Below are 14,080 nucleotides of genomic sequence, written 5' to 3'. Positions count from 1 at the left end.
TTGCAGTGAGCCGAGATTGCGCCACTGCACTCCAGCCTGGGCGACAGAGTGAGACTCTGTCTCAAAAAAGCAAACAAACAAACAAAAATGACAGAGTTACAAGTAGAAATGGACAGAGCCACATTGCTGACTTTTGTAGCAGAAACTGATTGATAAAGCAGACAATTTAGTAAGGCCATAGAGGACTTCAGGCTTTATCCAGTGCACCAGCCACTGTGGAATCTGCTCACTTAGATACATAAAGACAAGCACTGGAGCCTTTATAAAACGTGCAGTCGATTAAGGCCACAGGTGAGACTGCAGCAGATCCCAAAGAACCAGTACATTCTCCACAGTAAGGTCAAGTGAGAACTCACCAGCTAGAAGATGCAGCCTCTTTTCCTGCCTGTGAATTAATGATGGTTCATTTCAGGTGTGAATTTGACTGGATTGAGAGATGCCTCGGTGACTGGTGAAGCATTGTTTCTGGGTGTGTGTCTGAGGGTTTTTCCAGGGGTGATGGGTGTGAGTCAGTGGCTTGAGAAAGGAAGACCTGCCCTCAGTGTGGGTGGAGGAGGGGGGCTCTCCCTCTCTGCTCTCTCTCCCTTCCTGAGTGGGGCACCTTCTCTCTTCCTGTCCTTGGACATCACACTCCGGGTGTTTTGGCTTTTAGACTCTGGGACTTGCACCATGGCCTTCTGGGGGATTTTAGGCCTTTGGCCTTGGCCTGGGGGCTGCACATCAGCTTCGCTGGCTCTGAGGCTTCCAGACTTGGACCCAGGCATGCTGCCACCCCTGAGTCCCTAGCTGCAGTTGGCCTGTCGTGGGATTGCTCTGTCTTTGTGATCTTGTGAGCAAACTTCTCTCGTATGTCCTATTGGTTCTGTCTGTCTGGAGAACCCTGACAAATGCACAGTTATTCTAAAATCTTAAAAGATTGAGTGCCTGGAAGCCAGAGAAGACATTTAAATATTTCATGGACCGTAGGGGAAAACGTAGTGGTACTTGCTAGTGTGAGCTCAGCAGGGGCAGAGTTTTACCTGATTTGCTCACTGATGTATCCCAGTCATCTGAAGTAGTGTTTGGGGCCAGTTGGTGTTGAGTAGGTGTTTGTTATCAGAAAAAGAACATAGAAGTAAACCCAAAAAAAGTTGAAGGAGAAATGAAGGGCAGTTTTCTGTCCATTTCTGTTAGTCAGAAGTCACTCCCAAACAAGGAGAATAAGGAACTGAATTGCAGATTCCATTTTGGATGAAACTAGGATATATCTGGACTCTGAACAAGTCCACTAATGGAGAAGTAATTAAAAAAAAAAAAAAAAAAAAGCAAAGCGGAGGAGGGGTGGGTGTCAAGCTGGGGAAGCAAAGAGGCTCATCCTGTAGGACCCTGGACAGCAGAATGGAGCACCAAGGATGCTGGTGGACAGCAGTACCTGGGGTGGATTCTTTGAAAGTTGGTCTCCAGCAGTGAGAGCTCCGGTTCACTTTGCTTCTCGTGCCGTTCTCCTCACACACCCTTAGTAGATGCGGGACACTCTTGAGAGAACTGAGCCAGATAAACTCTAGCCTCAGACCCCAGGTGCAGGCGGGGATGAGGTGACACTGAAATCAGGGCTTTTGTGTAAAATTCTTCATACTTGAAGATGAGACTGGTTCTCCTCCCAGTGCACCCTGCCCCAGAAGCCACCATTTCTCTTGCTTGACTCCATGATGCAGACCTGCCCCACATGCAGCACGGGGAAGGATTCTTCTCTGCAGAAATCGGCCTCAGGAAAAAGACCCACAGTGACTCACTCCTTACTAAGAGCGGCAGCCAAAGATTCCTGACATTTGAGGAAAACCACTGACCTGAATGAGAACCCAAATCAACAGAGATGGTGCAAGTGAGCAGCAGAAAATGTTAGAGATGAGAGGGTTTGGACCTCAGAACCAACAGCAGGACTCTGGAAACGATGTCTGCAAGGTAGTGGCACGTAAGTATGTACAGAATCATCAGACTCAGAACAGCTGTTGGAGTGCTACAGCTTGTTTAGAATTCTCTGGCAAAGTCTGAAGAGCCCCCGAAAACCAGTTCTTGGGAAGGAAATCTTTGGTGCTAAGATGGAGAGCCACTGAAGTGCTAGAGGACAGAGTTGAAAAAATCTCCCAGAAAGTAGAACCAGAAAAGCAAAGAGATGGGAAATAAGGGAAAAAAGATAGAAAAATAAGGATCAGTGTACGAAGAAAGAGAGGAGAAAGTAGGAGAAAAGAACTCAGTCAACATAAAATGCAGAAAAATGTCCCAAGGACATGAGTGGCAAGTAGGAAGGACCCACTGGGTGGCCAGCAGGATTCCTGAAGAAGGGCCATGGCAAAGCATACCACGATGAACTCCAGAACCCCTGGGAAAGAGGAGATCCCAAATAACTGTGGAGAGACCAAGCGGGTTACACACAAGGCAGGCAGCCCCAATGACACCAGATTCCTCAGCCACAGTCCTGGAAGGAAGATGACTGGGTGGTGCCTTCCCAGTGCCGGGGAGCGTGCCCACGCACACCATCCCGAAGAGGAGGTGGAGGGAGGCTCGGGCCGAAGTCCACAGTGCCAGCCTTCCCATGGATGGGCCAGGAACGTGGGACAGAGGCACAGATCAGTAGAAGGCAGTTGGCCTGTCTGGCCCAGAGGCAGTAACATAGGTGAATAACTGAGCCAAGTATTAAATCCAGGAAAAATGAAGAGTTGTCCAAGGAGTGTAAGTAGAGATACTGTGTAGCCCAGCTGTGGAAGATGGTTACATAGTTATGGTGTACAGAGACTCAGTCTGGGTTTAATCACACATCCTTGGCTGTGTGGCGGCTGGGGAGGCACACAGAGGACCACCCACACTGTGGTGGTTGTCTGCTGTGACAGTGGGCTGTAGCCTCGTAGTGATAGGGTAGGGGATGGGCTGCATGTTCTGTTACCAAGGCCACAGGCAGAAGGAGTGGAACGGGCAGTGATAAGGTTTGGCTCTGTGTCCCCGCCCAAATCTCTTCTTGAATTGTACTCACATAATTCCCATGTGCTGTGGGAGGGAGCTGGTGGGAGATAATTGAATCACAGGGGCGGTTCCCCCCCTGCTGTTCTCGTGGTAGTGAATAAATCTCATGAGATCTGATGGTTTAATAAGGGGAAACCCATTTCGCTTGGCTCTCATTCTCTCTCTTGCCGCCGCCATGTGACATGTGACATGTACCTTTCATCTTCTGCCATGATGGTGAGGCCTCCCCAGCCATGTGGAATTGTAAGTCCAGTAAACCTCTTTCTTTTGTAAATTGCCCAGTCTCAGGTATGTCTTTATTAGCAGTGTGAAAATGGACTAATATAGGCAGAGACCTATTTCTCTTAAGCTTTTCAAAACAAATGGTTTGGCTTTTTTTTTTTTTTTTTTTTTTTTTTTTTTTAAATTGAGATGAAATCTTGTTTGGTTGTCCAGGCTGGAGTGCAGTGGCCCGATCTCTGCTCACTGCAACCTCTGTCACCACCCAGATTCAAGCAGTTCTTGTGTCTCAGCCTCCGAAGTAGCTGGGACTACAGTCGCGCACCATCACACCCGGCCAATTTTTAAATATTTTTAGTAGAGATGGGATTTCACCATGTTGGCCAGGCTGGTCTCGAACTCCTGACTTCAGGTGGTCTTCCCGGGAGCCTTGGCCTCCCAAAGTGCTGGGATTACAGGCATGAGCCCAGCCAGCTTCTTAAAGTAAAATAAAAATTTTAAAATTTTGCCATGCAGCGATAGAAAAGATTGTGATCATGTTTTTTGCAGGAATGTGGATGGAGCTGGAAGCCATTATCCTTAGCAAACTAACAGGAACAGAAAACCAAGTACTGCATGTTCTCACTTAAGAAGTGGGAGCTAAGGCCAGGCGCAGTCACTCACGCCTGTAATCCCAGCACTTTGGGAGGCCAAGGTGGGCGGATCACCAGAGGTCAGGAGTTCGAGACCAGCCTGGCCAACATGGTGAAACCCGTCTCTACTAAAAATACAAAAATTAGCTGGGCGTGGTGATGCACACGTGTAGTCTCAGCTACTCGGGAAGCTGAGGCAGGAAAATTGCTTGAACCCGGGAGGTGGAGGTTGCAGTGAGCTGAGATCATGCCACGGTACTCCAGCCTGGGTGACAGAGTGAGGCTCTGTCTCAGTAAAAACAATGGGAGCTAAATAATAAGAACTTAAGAACACAAAGAAGGAAACACAAGACACTGGGATCTCCTTGAGGGTGGAGAGTGGGAGGAGGGAGAGGAGCAGAAAAGATAACTATTGGGTACTGGACTTAATTCGTGGGTGATGAAATAATTTGTACAACAAACCCCTGTGACGTGAGGTTACCTATGTAACAAGCCTTCATATGTACCCTCCCAAACCTAAAATAAAAGTTAAAAAAAAATTGGCAGATTTGCTCGATGTGGTAGCTCATGCCTGTAATTCTAGCACTTTGGGAGGCTGAGGCAGTGAGTTCAAGACCAACCTGGGCAACATAATGAGACCCCCAAAATTAAAAAGTTAGCTTGGCCTGGTGACGTGCACCTGTAGTCCCAGGTACTCAGGAGGCTGAGACAGGAGGATCACTTGAGCTCAGGAGGCTGAGGCCACAATAAGCTGTGATTGTGCCACTGCACTCCAGATGACAGAGTGAGACCTGCTCTCAAAAAAAAAAAAAAAAAAAAAAAAAGTTTTGGCAAATTTAACAGCAAAAAGTGAATAAAGTAGAAAAAATTCCAAAGTTCTAGAGAATATGTAAAACTAAAAGCTTATTGTTTTAAAGAATTAACAAAATAGATAATCTGGAAAGATTGATCAAGAATACATGTATAGCAGCTACTAAAATAAAAATACTGAGAATATTTGTGTGCCATATGTGTTTGAAATGTTAGACAAAATGGGCAATCTTCTTTGAAGCCAAAAGTGGTGGGCAGTCTAAATAGACCTATAACTACAAAGAAAACGGACTCAGGAGTCAACAAATGCATCCACAGGGACCAGCTTCTTCCTGGGGCATTTCCCAGACTCTCAAGGAATTGTCAGCTCCTGTGTTATGTCCCCTGTACTAGATAATAGGAAAAGATGGAGTGGCCCGAAAGCGGGGGATTATTCCCTGACACCAAGTAGACTATGAGAGGAGATTCTAGGCTGGCTTTCTATGTTCGTATAGATTGAAAATCCTATGTAAAATGTTAGAACAAATTGAACACATTTCTGTGGCAGTGACTTGTGGGCAGTCACCGCCCCCTTCTGATGGTGGCTCTGGGCCTTGTAGGGACGTGATGAGACCTCATAGACTTTTGACCCCACCCGTGGCAGGTGCAGTTCCAGTGAAGGCCCAGGAGCAGCAGTGCCTTTGTGTCCTGACAGAGCGGGTTCTCCAAGCCTGGCAGGGGGCAGGTAGCGGGAGCTGTAGCCAGGGCTGCCCTGTACCCCTGCCTGCACTTCAGTGCCCACTCCGTATGAGCATTCTCTTGTCATGTGAGAACTGGGAGGCACTTGGGAGTGAGTGCAGCAGAAAAGAGGCGAGGAAAATCCATACGCTTTTGTATTTCTCTTGGGAGAAGACTAAAACAAGTGTTCTTAGATCCCCAGTCCGTATTAAAACTTGTATTTTCTCCAGATTGTTCTGAAAACTTGTTGCCAGTCCAGTGAATACTTTTGTCTTCACAGATATTAACAAGGCAATGCAGAAATTCTCTTGGATTGTGTTATTCTTTCTCTCTCTCAACCATTTGAGAGTAACACAGCAAAAGTTGGGAAAGCTAACGTTGGCACACAGATCCCCAGCCTGGTCCAGACTCGCTCAGCTACCCAGGAGCACCTGCTTGGCCCAGCATCCCCTCATAGTTTCCCTTCATCTGGAGTCGTTTCCAGCCTTTACCTCTCTTGACTCTTGATGTTTTCGAAGAGTAAGGTTGTGAGTAGTGGCCCTTGGTGTGTTTGTCTGGAATTTCCTTGCGGTGTGTCCTCCCAGCGTGTCACCTCAGGGGCATAGTACTGGGACATCTCCGTGTTGGTGACTCTAGCTTCACCCCTTGGTGCAGGTGGCATGTGCTGGCCTTCCCCGCTTCTAAGCTTGCTGTTTTTGCTTTAGAATGCATTAGTAATTTGTGGGGAGAGGCTTTGGACTATGAATATCATGTTTCTCATCAGATTCTCACCTGCTGGTCTCCACCTGTGGATGGCTTCCAGCCTCAGTGTGTCTTCCCGTCTTGTCAGCATTTGCCCCGCTTGCTTGCTTCTTTATTCATGTATTTGTTTATATCCGGATGGCATCATGGATCTTACTTTATTCAGTAGGTCATAATTCATTACTTTCATTTTTATTTTGTTGCTTAAATTGTCCCAGATTTTAGCTGAGTAGTTTTGTAGAATAAGAATGTGCGGGGTATGTGCCCTAAAAATACCAAGTTTTGCTTAACTTGACATTACCAAAAACAGTGTGGTTTTGGTTCCGGGACAGTCACGTGGACCAGATGAATGAACCACATGTAGAACCGAGAAAAGAGATGCTTTGCAAGGAATCTGGTGCCTTTGAGGTGGCCTCACCGAGGGGAGCCACCCTGGCTGGCCAAGCACATGGCGGCATTGACGTCTCTGTGGGAAAGTGCCGTAAAACCCCACCCCACCCGAGCCAGAAACATCCCTTCCTCGGAGTAAAGATGCGAACCTGAGAAGTAAAAGTTAAGAATTTTGAGAAGATAAAGGAAAATACTCTTATGATATTCGTGTAGAGATGGATTGCCGAAATTATAAAAAGCACAAATAGAAAAGATTGTTAAATGCAACCATATTAAAATGTAAAACTTTCCTGTGACAAAAGCACATCATAAACGAAATGAAAAACTGTACCCATTGAAAATATTTGCAGCACATGTGGCCTGATGAAGGACTGTCACCCAGTCCTTTCGTAATCACAATCCAGAAAGGATTCCAGAATCGGTAAGAAAAAGATGCACAGCCCAAGGCCGATATGGACAGGGCCCACAGGAGAGGACCCTTCATGGCCAGTAACCATGAAGAAGTAAAACACACCAGTCGTCAGAGGCATGCTCTTTGAGAAGGAGGTGCTCACGCCCTCCACCTGGCAGACATGGACAGGTCGGTCATTCTGAGGTGCAGGTGGGAAGGGACAAGCTGTGGAGTGCCGTTGATGGGACTGGAGCGAGGCACAACCATGCAGAAGGGCGCTGCGAGGTGACGCAGGAGGGCATGCCTAGCTCATGGCCCAGTGAGTACCCTCTCGGAGTGTGCCTGGGCAACACCCGTCTGTACACGCATAGACAGCACACGTAAACTTTGTGATGGCAGCATTTGTCATAATCGTGAGAAATCATGGAGGACCACATAGCGGTCAAGATGAATGACAGAAATCTCCCCATAGCAATATAGATCTGTTTGCAAACATCATGAGTTTTGGGGGAAAAACTGGCTGCTAAAATAAGGCATAGCTTGGTACCATTAATGTAAGTTTCTCAAGGCTGAGACAACACTGTGTTACTTGTGGATGCAGACAGTGTAGAATACTCAGGAGGAGTGGGAAGGGTTCGCGGCAGCGTTCGGAGAGTGGTTCCCTTTGGAGATGGAGATGATGTCGGCTGTTTTATGTCTAAAAGAAAAGATCTGAAGCCCATAAGACGTTAACATTTGATGGTCAGAACCGCAGCAAAGGAAACATGCTTAGCGGTGTAAGTGTGCGCACTTCCTCCGCTTTAAAGGTTTCTTTTGAGAATGAATCTGCTTAGGTGACTGAGGAGGACAGAATTCATGAATGACTGGATGCTGTGGGTCCAGTTTGTGCACACTTCTAAAGCCTTGAAAATGGTTTTTTCCTTAGAAATAAAATTTATGTAAAAAGTTATTTCTGAAAAAATTTTTTTTTCCACTATGTATATATTTACAAGCAAAATAAAGTCAAGTCACTTCCCAGGGAGTCCTGAGCTGCACCCTGCTCTCCGCAGGGCTCTTTATCGGAGGGCCGCCCGAGTCCACACCAGGGTGCCGAGACTGGGGAGGGGCGTTCTCTTTGGTCCTGTGACTTGTTGCCCATACTGGCGCTTCCTCCATGGAGGGTCTGCAAAGTCGTGTGCAGTGGAAAGTTGCCCTGCAGATGCTTATAGCCACCAGTCTCCACCTCTTCCTGGAAGGAGACTTGGGCTATGCATCGTCCTTGATCTTTGTGATTAGTCACATTCCTGTGTTATCACTGAGTGGGCGTGGATGAGCTTGATGCTTTACATTTTTATTCATTTCCCTTCCCCCTGCCCTTTACAAACACGGAAACAGAGGGTTTTGATGGGTGGAAGAAACTTGGCTCAACATTTACTGGCTACATGCAGCAGGGGCTCTGCTGTAAACCGAAAGGTGATTGTTGCTGTTTGTTTTGGACGCCCACTCTTGAGATCTGAGCGATTTCTATTATGCTTTCTGGATGTTCACCATCAAATTCAGACTTGAGAGGTTCCTGGACTTGTCTTGAGTGTTTTCTTTTTATACTTAGTGTTCCTTGTTATACATCCTATACTCCCTACATTTCTCAATGTCATTACCTTCGTTACTACCTTTATATAAAATGGTTTTCAGTTCAGAATGCTTCTCCCTCTCTCTCTCTCTCTCTTTTGAAGCAGAATACCTTTATAATAAATTGTGATTTTCTTTTCGTCTATTAGATATATGCTTAAAGGAGGTAACGTCGATGGCTGACAGTCTGTATAATATTCGGCTTCTGAGAGAATTCTCCAATGAATATCTTAATAAATGTTTTTATCTCACCTTGGAAGATATGCTGTATGCGCCCTTAGTGTTGAAGGTAATAACGAATTATTTGGCATGCAGTTTTAAAACCGTGTGTGGATAAACTACTTACCATACTTTGGTTTTTGTTTTTGTCTTTTAGCCGAATGTTATGGTTTTTATTGCGGAGCTCTTTTGGTGGTTTGAGAATGTCAAGCCAGATTTTGTTCAGCCCAGGGATGTTCAGGAGCTGAAAGACGGTGAGTGACAGACATTCCTCAGGTTGGCAGCGGCTTCCTTGCGAGCCCAGATAGAGTATCCGAAAGTGCTCTCCAGTGGGTCCTTGTTTCTCGCACAGCAGAGTTCTTGGAAGAGCTCTGTACAGCTGTACAGCCCTGGGCCTTGCCTTGCCCTGTGCAGTCAGAATCCCAGGGATGGGCCTGAGAGTTTGGGGAAAGACTTTCTAAGTGATTTTGATGAACTATTCAGTTACGAATCACAGCTCTAAAAATTGCACAACTCTAAAAGTTCCAGGATGGCTGTTCTCACCGCCAGAATGAACAAACTGAAAAAAAATCTGTTTACTACAGATTAAAATAATCTGCCAGGCTTGACAATCTGGAAAGTTTTAAGAAGATAGTATAGAAGAATATCTTTATAACCTTGGATTAAGAAATTATTTCTTACAAAGAATATGAAAGTATTAGCCACAAAGGAAAAGATTGCAAATTCAGCCACGTTAAAGTTTGGACCTTCTTTTCCTTGAAAGATGATAAAGATAATTAAAAAAAAAACCCAACTATTAATAACCATAGAGGGGGAAAAGGTACTTGCAGTGCATGTAGTAAAGAGCTAGGATCCAGAATATATAAAGAGCTCGCTCATAGCAATAAGAAAAAAGAACCAACAGAAAAAAAAGGCAAAAGAACAAACACTTGATGAGAGTGGGACCCCATGTGCCTAACTGATTTATGAAACGCTGCTTAGCATCACTCATCAAGGATATGCAAATTAAAGATGACACCCAGACGGCCTGCAGCTTATAATGCTTAAGATTTTTCAGCTTCACAGTGGTCCAAAAGCGATGCGTGTTCAGTGGAAACCCTGCTTCCCGTGTCCTACAAGCATTTTGTTTTTCACTGTCAGTACAGCATTCAGTAAATTACACGAGATATTCAGCACTTTATTCTAAAACAGGCTGTGTGTTAGATTTCTCCTGGCTGTAGGCTAATGTCAGTGTTCTGAGCACACTGAAGGCGCCTAGGCTAAGCCATGATGTTTGCTAGGTTAAGTGTATTCAGTGTGTTTTCTACTCACCGATATTTTCGTTTTACGATGGGTTTATTGGGTCATTACCACACTGTAAGCTGAGGAGCATCTGTGTGTGTATGTATCCTCCCGATCTATTTGTGGCAAAATGGTAGAACGGGACCAGGTATGGGATAGTGTCTGAGAGTGCATCTTTCACCACTGCTGGCAAGAGTGTTCTTTGGAGCAGCCTCTGAAGCTGTTGAGTGTGTTACCCAGTCCTGTGGGTTGTCTGCCCTTTGGCTCAGCAAGCCCATTCCTCTGGTGTATCCCCAGGGAAACTTGGTACTTGTGCGTCAGGACACAGGGAAAGGATGCTCAGAGCAGCTCTGCTCATAATAGCTAAAAAGAAGCTCCCAAATGTGCCTCTGCAGTCAGAGGGGTGCATTGTTCTATGTCCATGCCACAAGATGCTATACAGCACTGGGCATGTGTGAGCCACAGCCACGAGCAGCTGCAAGGAAGATTCTCCTGATAATGAAGGCACAGAATCACATGGACAGGCTGGAGAGTAGGCAGAGCTCCACTGTGTTTTCCAGGGGGTGTGTATGTGCGTGTGTGTGTGCGTGCACGTGCACGCGTGTGTGTGCGTGTGTGTGTGTAGGGGGGTAAAAAGCAGTGGTTAATTGGGCATGTTGGGTGCTCTTGGCAGACTGGTGACTTTCTCTCTTCTGGACCCAAGTGGTGGTTACCTGGATTTTGCTTTATAATTATTTGTTAAGCTCTGTGTATGTGTTATGCAGTTTCTCTCTCTCTCTCTCTCTCTCTCTCTCTCTCTCTGTGTGTGTGTGCGCGCGTGCTATTTTACAGTAAGAAAGAGTAATGGCAAAAAGCTTAGAACTGGGTTACCTTGCTGTTAGAATGTTTTTAAGTCACCTCATTTCCTCATGGGTGACCTTGAACTAATTTTTCATCCCTGGACTAACTTTCCTTCCCAACTCTTCTTCTGCCTTAACAATTCCATCTTATAGCAAGAAACACTGTAGTGCTGTTAAACTTGCTTCCTTCATTTTCATTGAGGTTAGCCCTAAGTCAAGGCTATTGCTAACTCCTCTTTTCAGATTAGTTTCTATCCTTCTTGCATTTAAGGTAGAATAGGCTTTCCTCGTTTGATGCCTTCATGACTGCCGCACCGTCTCCACTGCTCCATCCTCTCTGGCTTCCCTTCACTCCTCCCCTCCTCTGCCTCCCCTCCCTTCCCCCTCCCCCCTCCTCTCTTCCCCTCTTTCCCTCCCCTCCCCTGTTCTGGGATACTTGTGTGGAACCTGCAGGTTGGTTGCATAGGTATACATGTGCCATGGTGGTTTGCTGCATCCATCAACCCATCACCTACATTAGGTATTTTTCCTAATGCTCTCCCTCTCCTAGCCCCCGCCACCCCTTCACAGGCCCCGGTGTGTGATGTTCCCCTCCCTGTGTCCATGTGTTCTCATTGTTCAACTCCCACTTATGAGTGAGAACATGCGGTGTTTGGTTGTCAGTTCCTGTGTTAGTTTGCTGAGAATGATGGTTTCCAGCTTCATCCATGTCCCTGCAAAGGGCATGAACTCATCCTTTTTTTTTTGTGGCTGCATAGTATTCCATGGTGTGTATGTGCCACATTTTCTTTATCCAGATGGGCATTTAGGTTGGTTCCAAGTCTTTGCCATTATGAATAGTGCTGCAGTAAACATACGTGTGCATGTGTCTTTATAGTAGGATGATTTATAATCCTTTGGGTATATACCCAGTAATGAGATTGCTGGGTCAAATGGTATTTCAGTTTCTAGATTCTTGAGGAATCGCCACAGTGTCTTCCACAATGGTTGAACTAATTTACACTCCCACCAACAGTGTAAAAGTGTTCCTATTTCTCCACATCCTCTCCAGCACCTGTTGTTTCCTGACTTTTTAATATCGCCTTTCTAACTGGCATGAGATGGTATCTCATTGTGGTTTTGATTTTCATTTCTCTAATGACCAGTGATGATGAAGTTTTTTCCTATGTTCGTTGGCCGCATAATCGTCTTCTTTTGAGAAGTGTCTATTCAGATCCTTTGCCCACTTTTTGATGGGGTTGTTTGTTTGTTTGTTTGTTTTTGTAGATTTGTTTTAAGTTCCTTGTAGATTCTGGGTGTTAGCCCTTTGTCAGATGGATAGATTGCAAAAATTTTCTCCCATTCTGTAGGTTGCCTGTTCACTCTGATGATAGTTTCTTTTGCTGTGCAGAAGCTCTTTAGTTTAATTAGATTCATTTGTCAATTTTGGCTTTTGTTGCCATTGTTTTTGATGTTTTAGTCTTGAAGTCTTTGCCCATGCCTGTGTCCTGAATGGTATTGCCTAGGTTTTCTTCTAGGTTTTTTATGGTTTTAGGTCTTATGTTTAATTAAGTTTTTAATCCATCTTGACTTAATTTTTGTATAAGCTGTAAGGAAGGGATCCAGTATCAGTTTTCTGCATATGGCTAGCCAGTTTTCCCAACACCATTTATTAAATAGGGAATCCTTTCCCCGTTGCTTGTTTTTGTCAGATTTGTCAAAGATCAGATGGTTGTAGATGTGTGGCATTATTTCTGAGGCCTCTGTTCTGTTACATTGGTCTATATATCTGTTTTGGTACCAGTACCATGCTGTTTTGGTTACTGTAGCCTTGTAGTATAGTTTGAAGTCAGGTAGTGTGATGCTTCCAGCTTTGTTCTTTTTCCTTAGGATTGTCTTGGCTATGAGGGCTCTCTTTTGGTTCCATATGACATTTAAAGTAGTTTTTTCTAATTCTGTGAAGAAAGTCAATGGTAGCTTGATGGGGATAGCATTGAATCTGTAAATTACTTTGGGCAGTATAGACATTTTCACGATATTGGTTCTTCCTATCCATGAGCATGGAATGTTTTTCCATTTGTTTGTGTCCTCTCTTATTTCCTTGAGCAGTGGTTTGTAGTTCTCCTTGATAGGTCCTTCACATCCCTTGTAAGTTGTATTCCTAGGTGTTTTATTTTCTTTGTAGCAGTTGCGAATGGGAGTTCACTCATGATTTGGCTCTCTGTTCATCTGTTATTGGTGTATAGGAATGCTTGTGATTTTTGCACGTTGATTTTTGTATCCTGAGACTTGCTGAAGTTGCTTATCAGCTTAAGGAGATTTTGGGTTGAGACGATGGGGTTTTCTAAATATACGATCATGTCATCTGCAAACAGAGGCTTGACTTCCTCTCTTCCTATCTGAATACCCTTTATTTCTTTCTCTTGCCTGATTGCCCTGGCCAGAACTTCCAATACTGTGTTGAATAGGAGTGGTGAGAGAGGGCATTCCTTGTCTGGTACCAGTTTTCAAAGGGAATACTTCCAGCTTTTGCCCATTCAGTATGATGTTGGCTCTGGGTTCGTCATAAATAGTTCTTACTATTTTGAGATATGTTCCATCAATACCTAGTTTATTGAGAGTTTTTAGCATGAAGTGGTGTTGAATTTTATTGAAGACCTTTTCTGCATCTATCCAGATAATCATGTGGTTTTTGTCATTGGCTCTGTTTATGTGATGGATTACATTTATTGATTTGTGTATGTTGAACCAGCCCTGCATCAGGGATGAAGCCAACTTGATCGTGGTGGATAAGATTTCTGATGTGCTGCTGGATTTCGGTTTGCCAGTATTTTATTGAGGATTTTTGCATCGATGTTCATCAGAGATACTGGCCTGAAATTTTCTTTTTTGTTGTTGTGTCTCTGCCGGGGTTTGGCATCAGGATGATGCTGGCCTCATAAAATGAGTTAGGAAGGATTTCCTCTTTTTCTATCGTTTGGAATAGTTTCAGAAGGAATGGTACCAGCTCCTCTTTGTACCTCTGGTAGAATTCGGCTGTGAATCCGTCTGTTCCTGGGCTTTTTTCGGTTGGTAGGCTATTAATTACTGCCTTAATTTCAGAACTTGTTATTGGTCTTTTCAGGGATTTGACTTTTTCTGGTTTAGTCTTGGGAGGGTATATGTGTCCAGGAATTTATCCGTTTTTTTCTAGATTTTCTAGTTTATTTGCACTGAGGTGTTTGTAGTATTCTCTGATGGTAGTTTGTATTTCTGTG

At 44.8% G+C, this 14,080-nt stretch overlaps 1 protein-coding gene across 5 annotated transcripts in view; it reads left to right on the top strand.

Moving 5' to 3' along the window:
* CAMSAP1 (calmodulin regulated spectrin associated protein 1) overlaps window positions 1–14,080 on the top strand; it is a 103,064-nt gene that overhangs the window by 49,070 nt on the left and 39,914 nt on the right. For all 5 annotated transcript variants that reach the window (XM_050759709.1, XM_050759708.1, XM_050759710.1 and 2 more), the window contains 2 exons: window positions 8,655–8,794; window positions 8,882–8,978. In XM_050759709.1, coding sequence (XP_050615666.1) covers window positions 8,655–8,794; window positions 8,882–8,978 — 237 coding nt within the window. The remainder of the gene's footprint in view (window positions 1–8,654; window positions 8,795–8,881; window positions 8,979–14,080) is intronic.

Source organism: Macaca thibetana, chromosome 15 (genome assembly GCF_024542745.1).
Source record: "Macaca thibetana thibetana isolate TM-01 chromosome 15, ASM2454274v1, whole genome shotgun sequence".
Classification (NCBI taxonomy): Eukaryota; Metazoa; Chordata; class Mammalia; order Primates; family Cercopithecidae; genus Macaca; species Macaca thibetana.
Note: the sequence above shows the minus strand (reverse complement) of the source record. Positions and strands in the feature narration are given on the sequence as shown.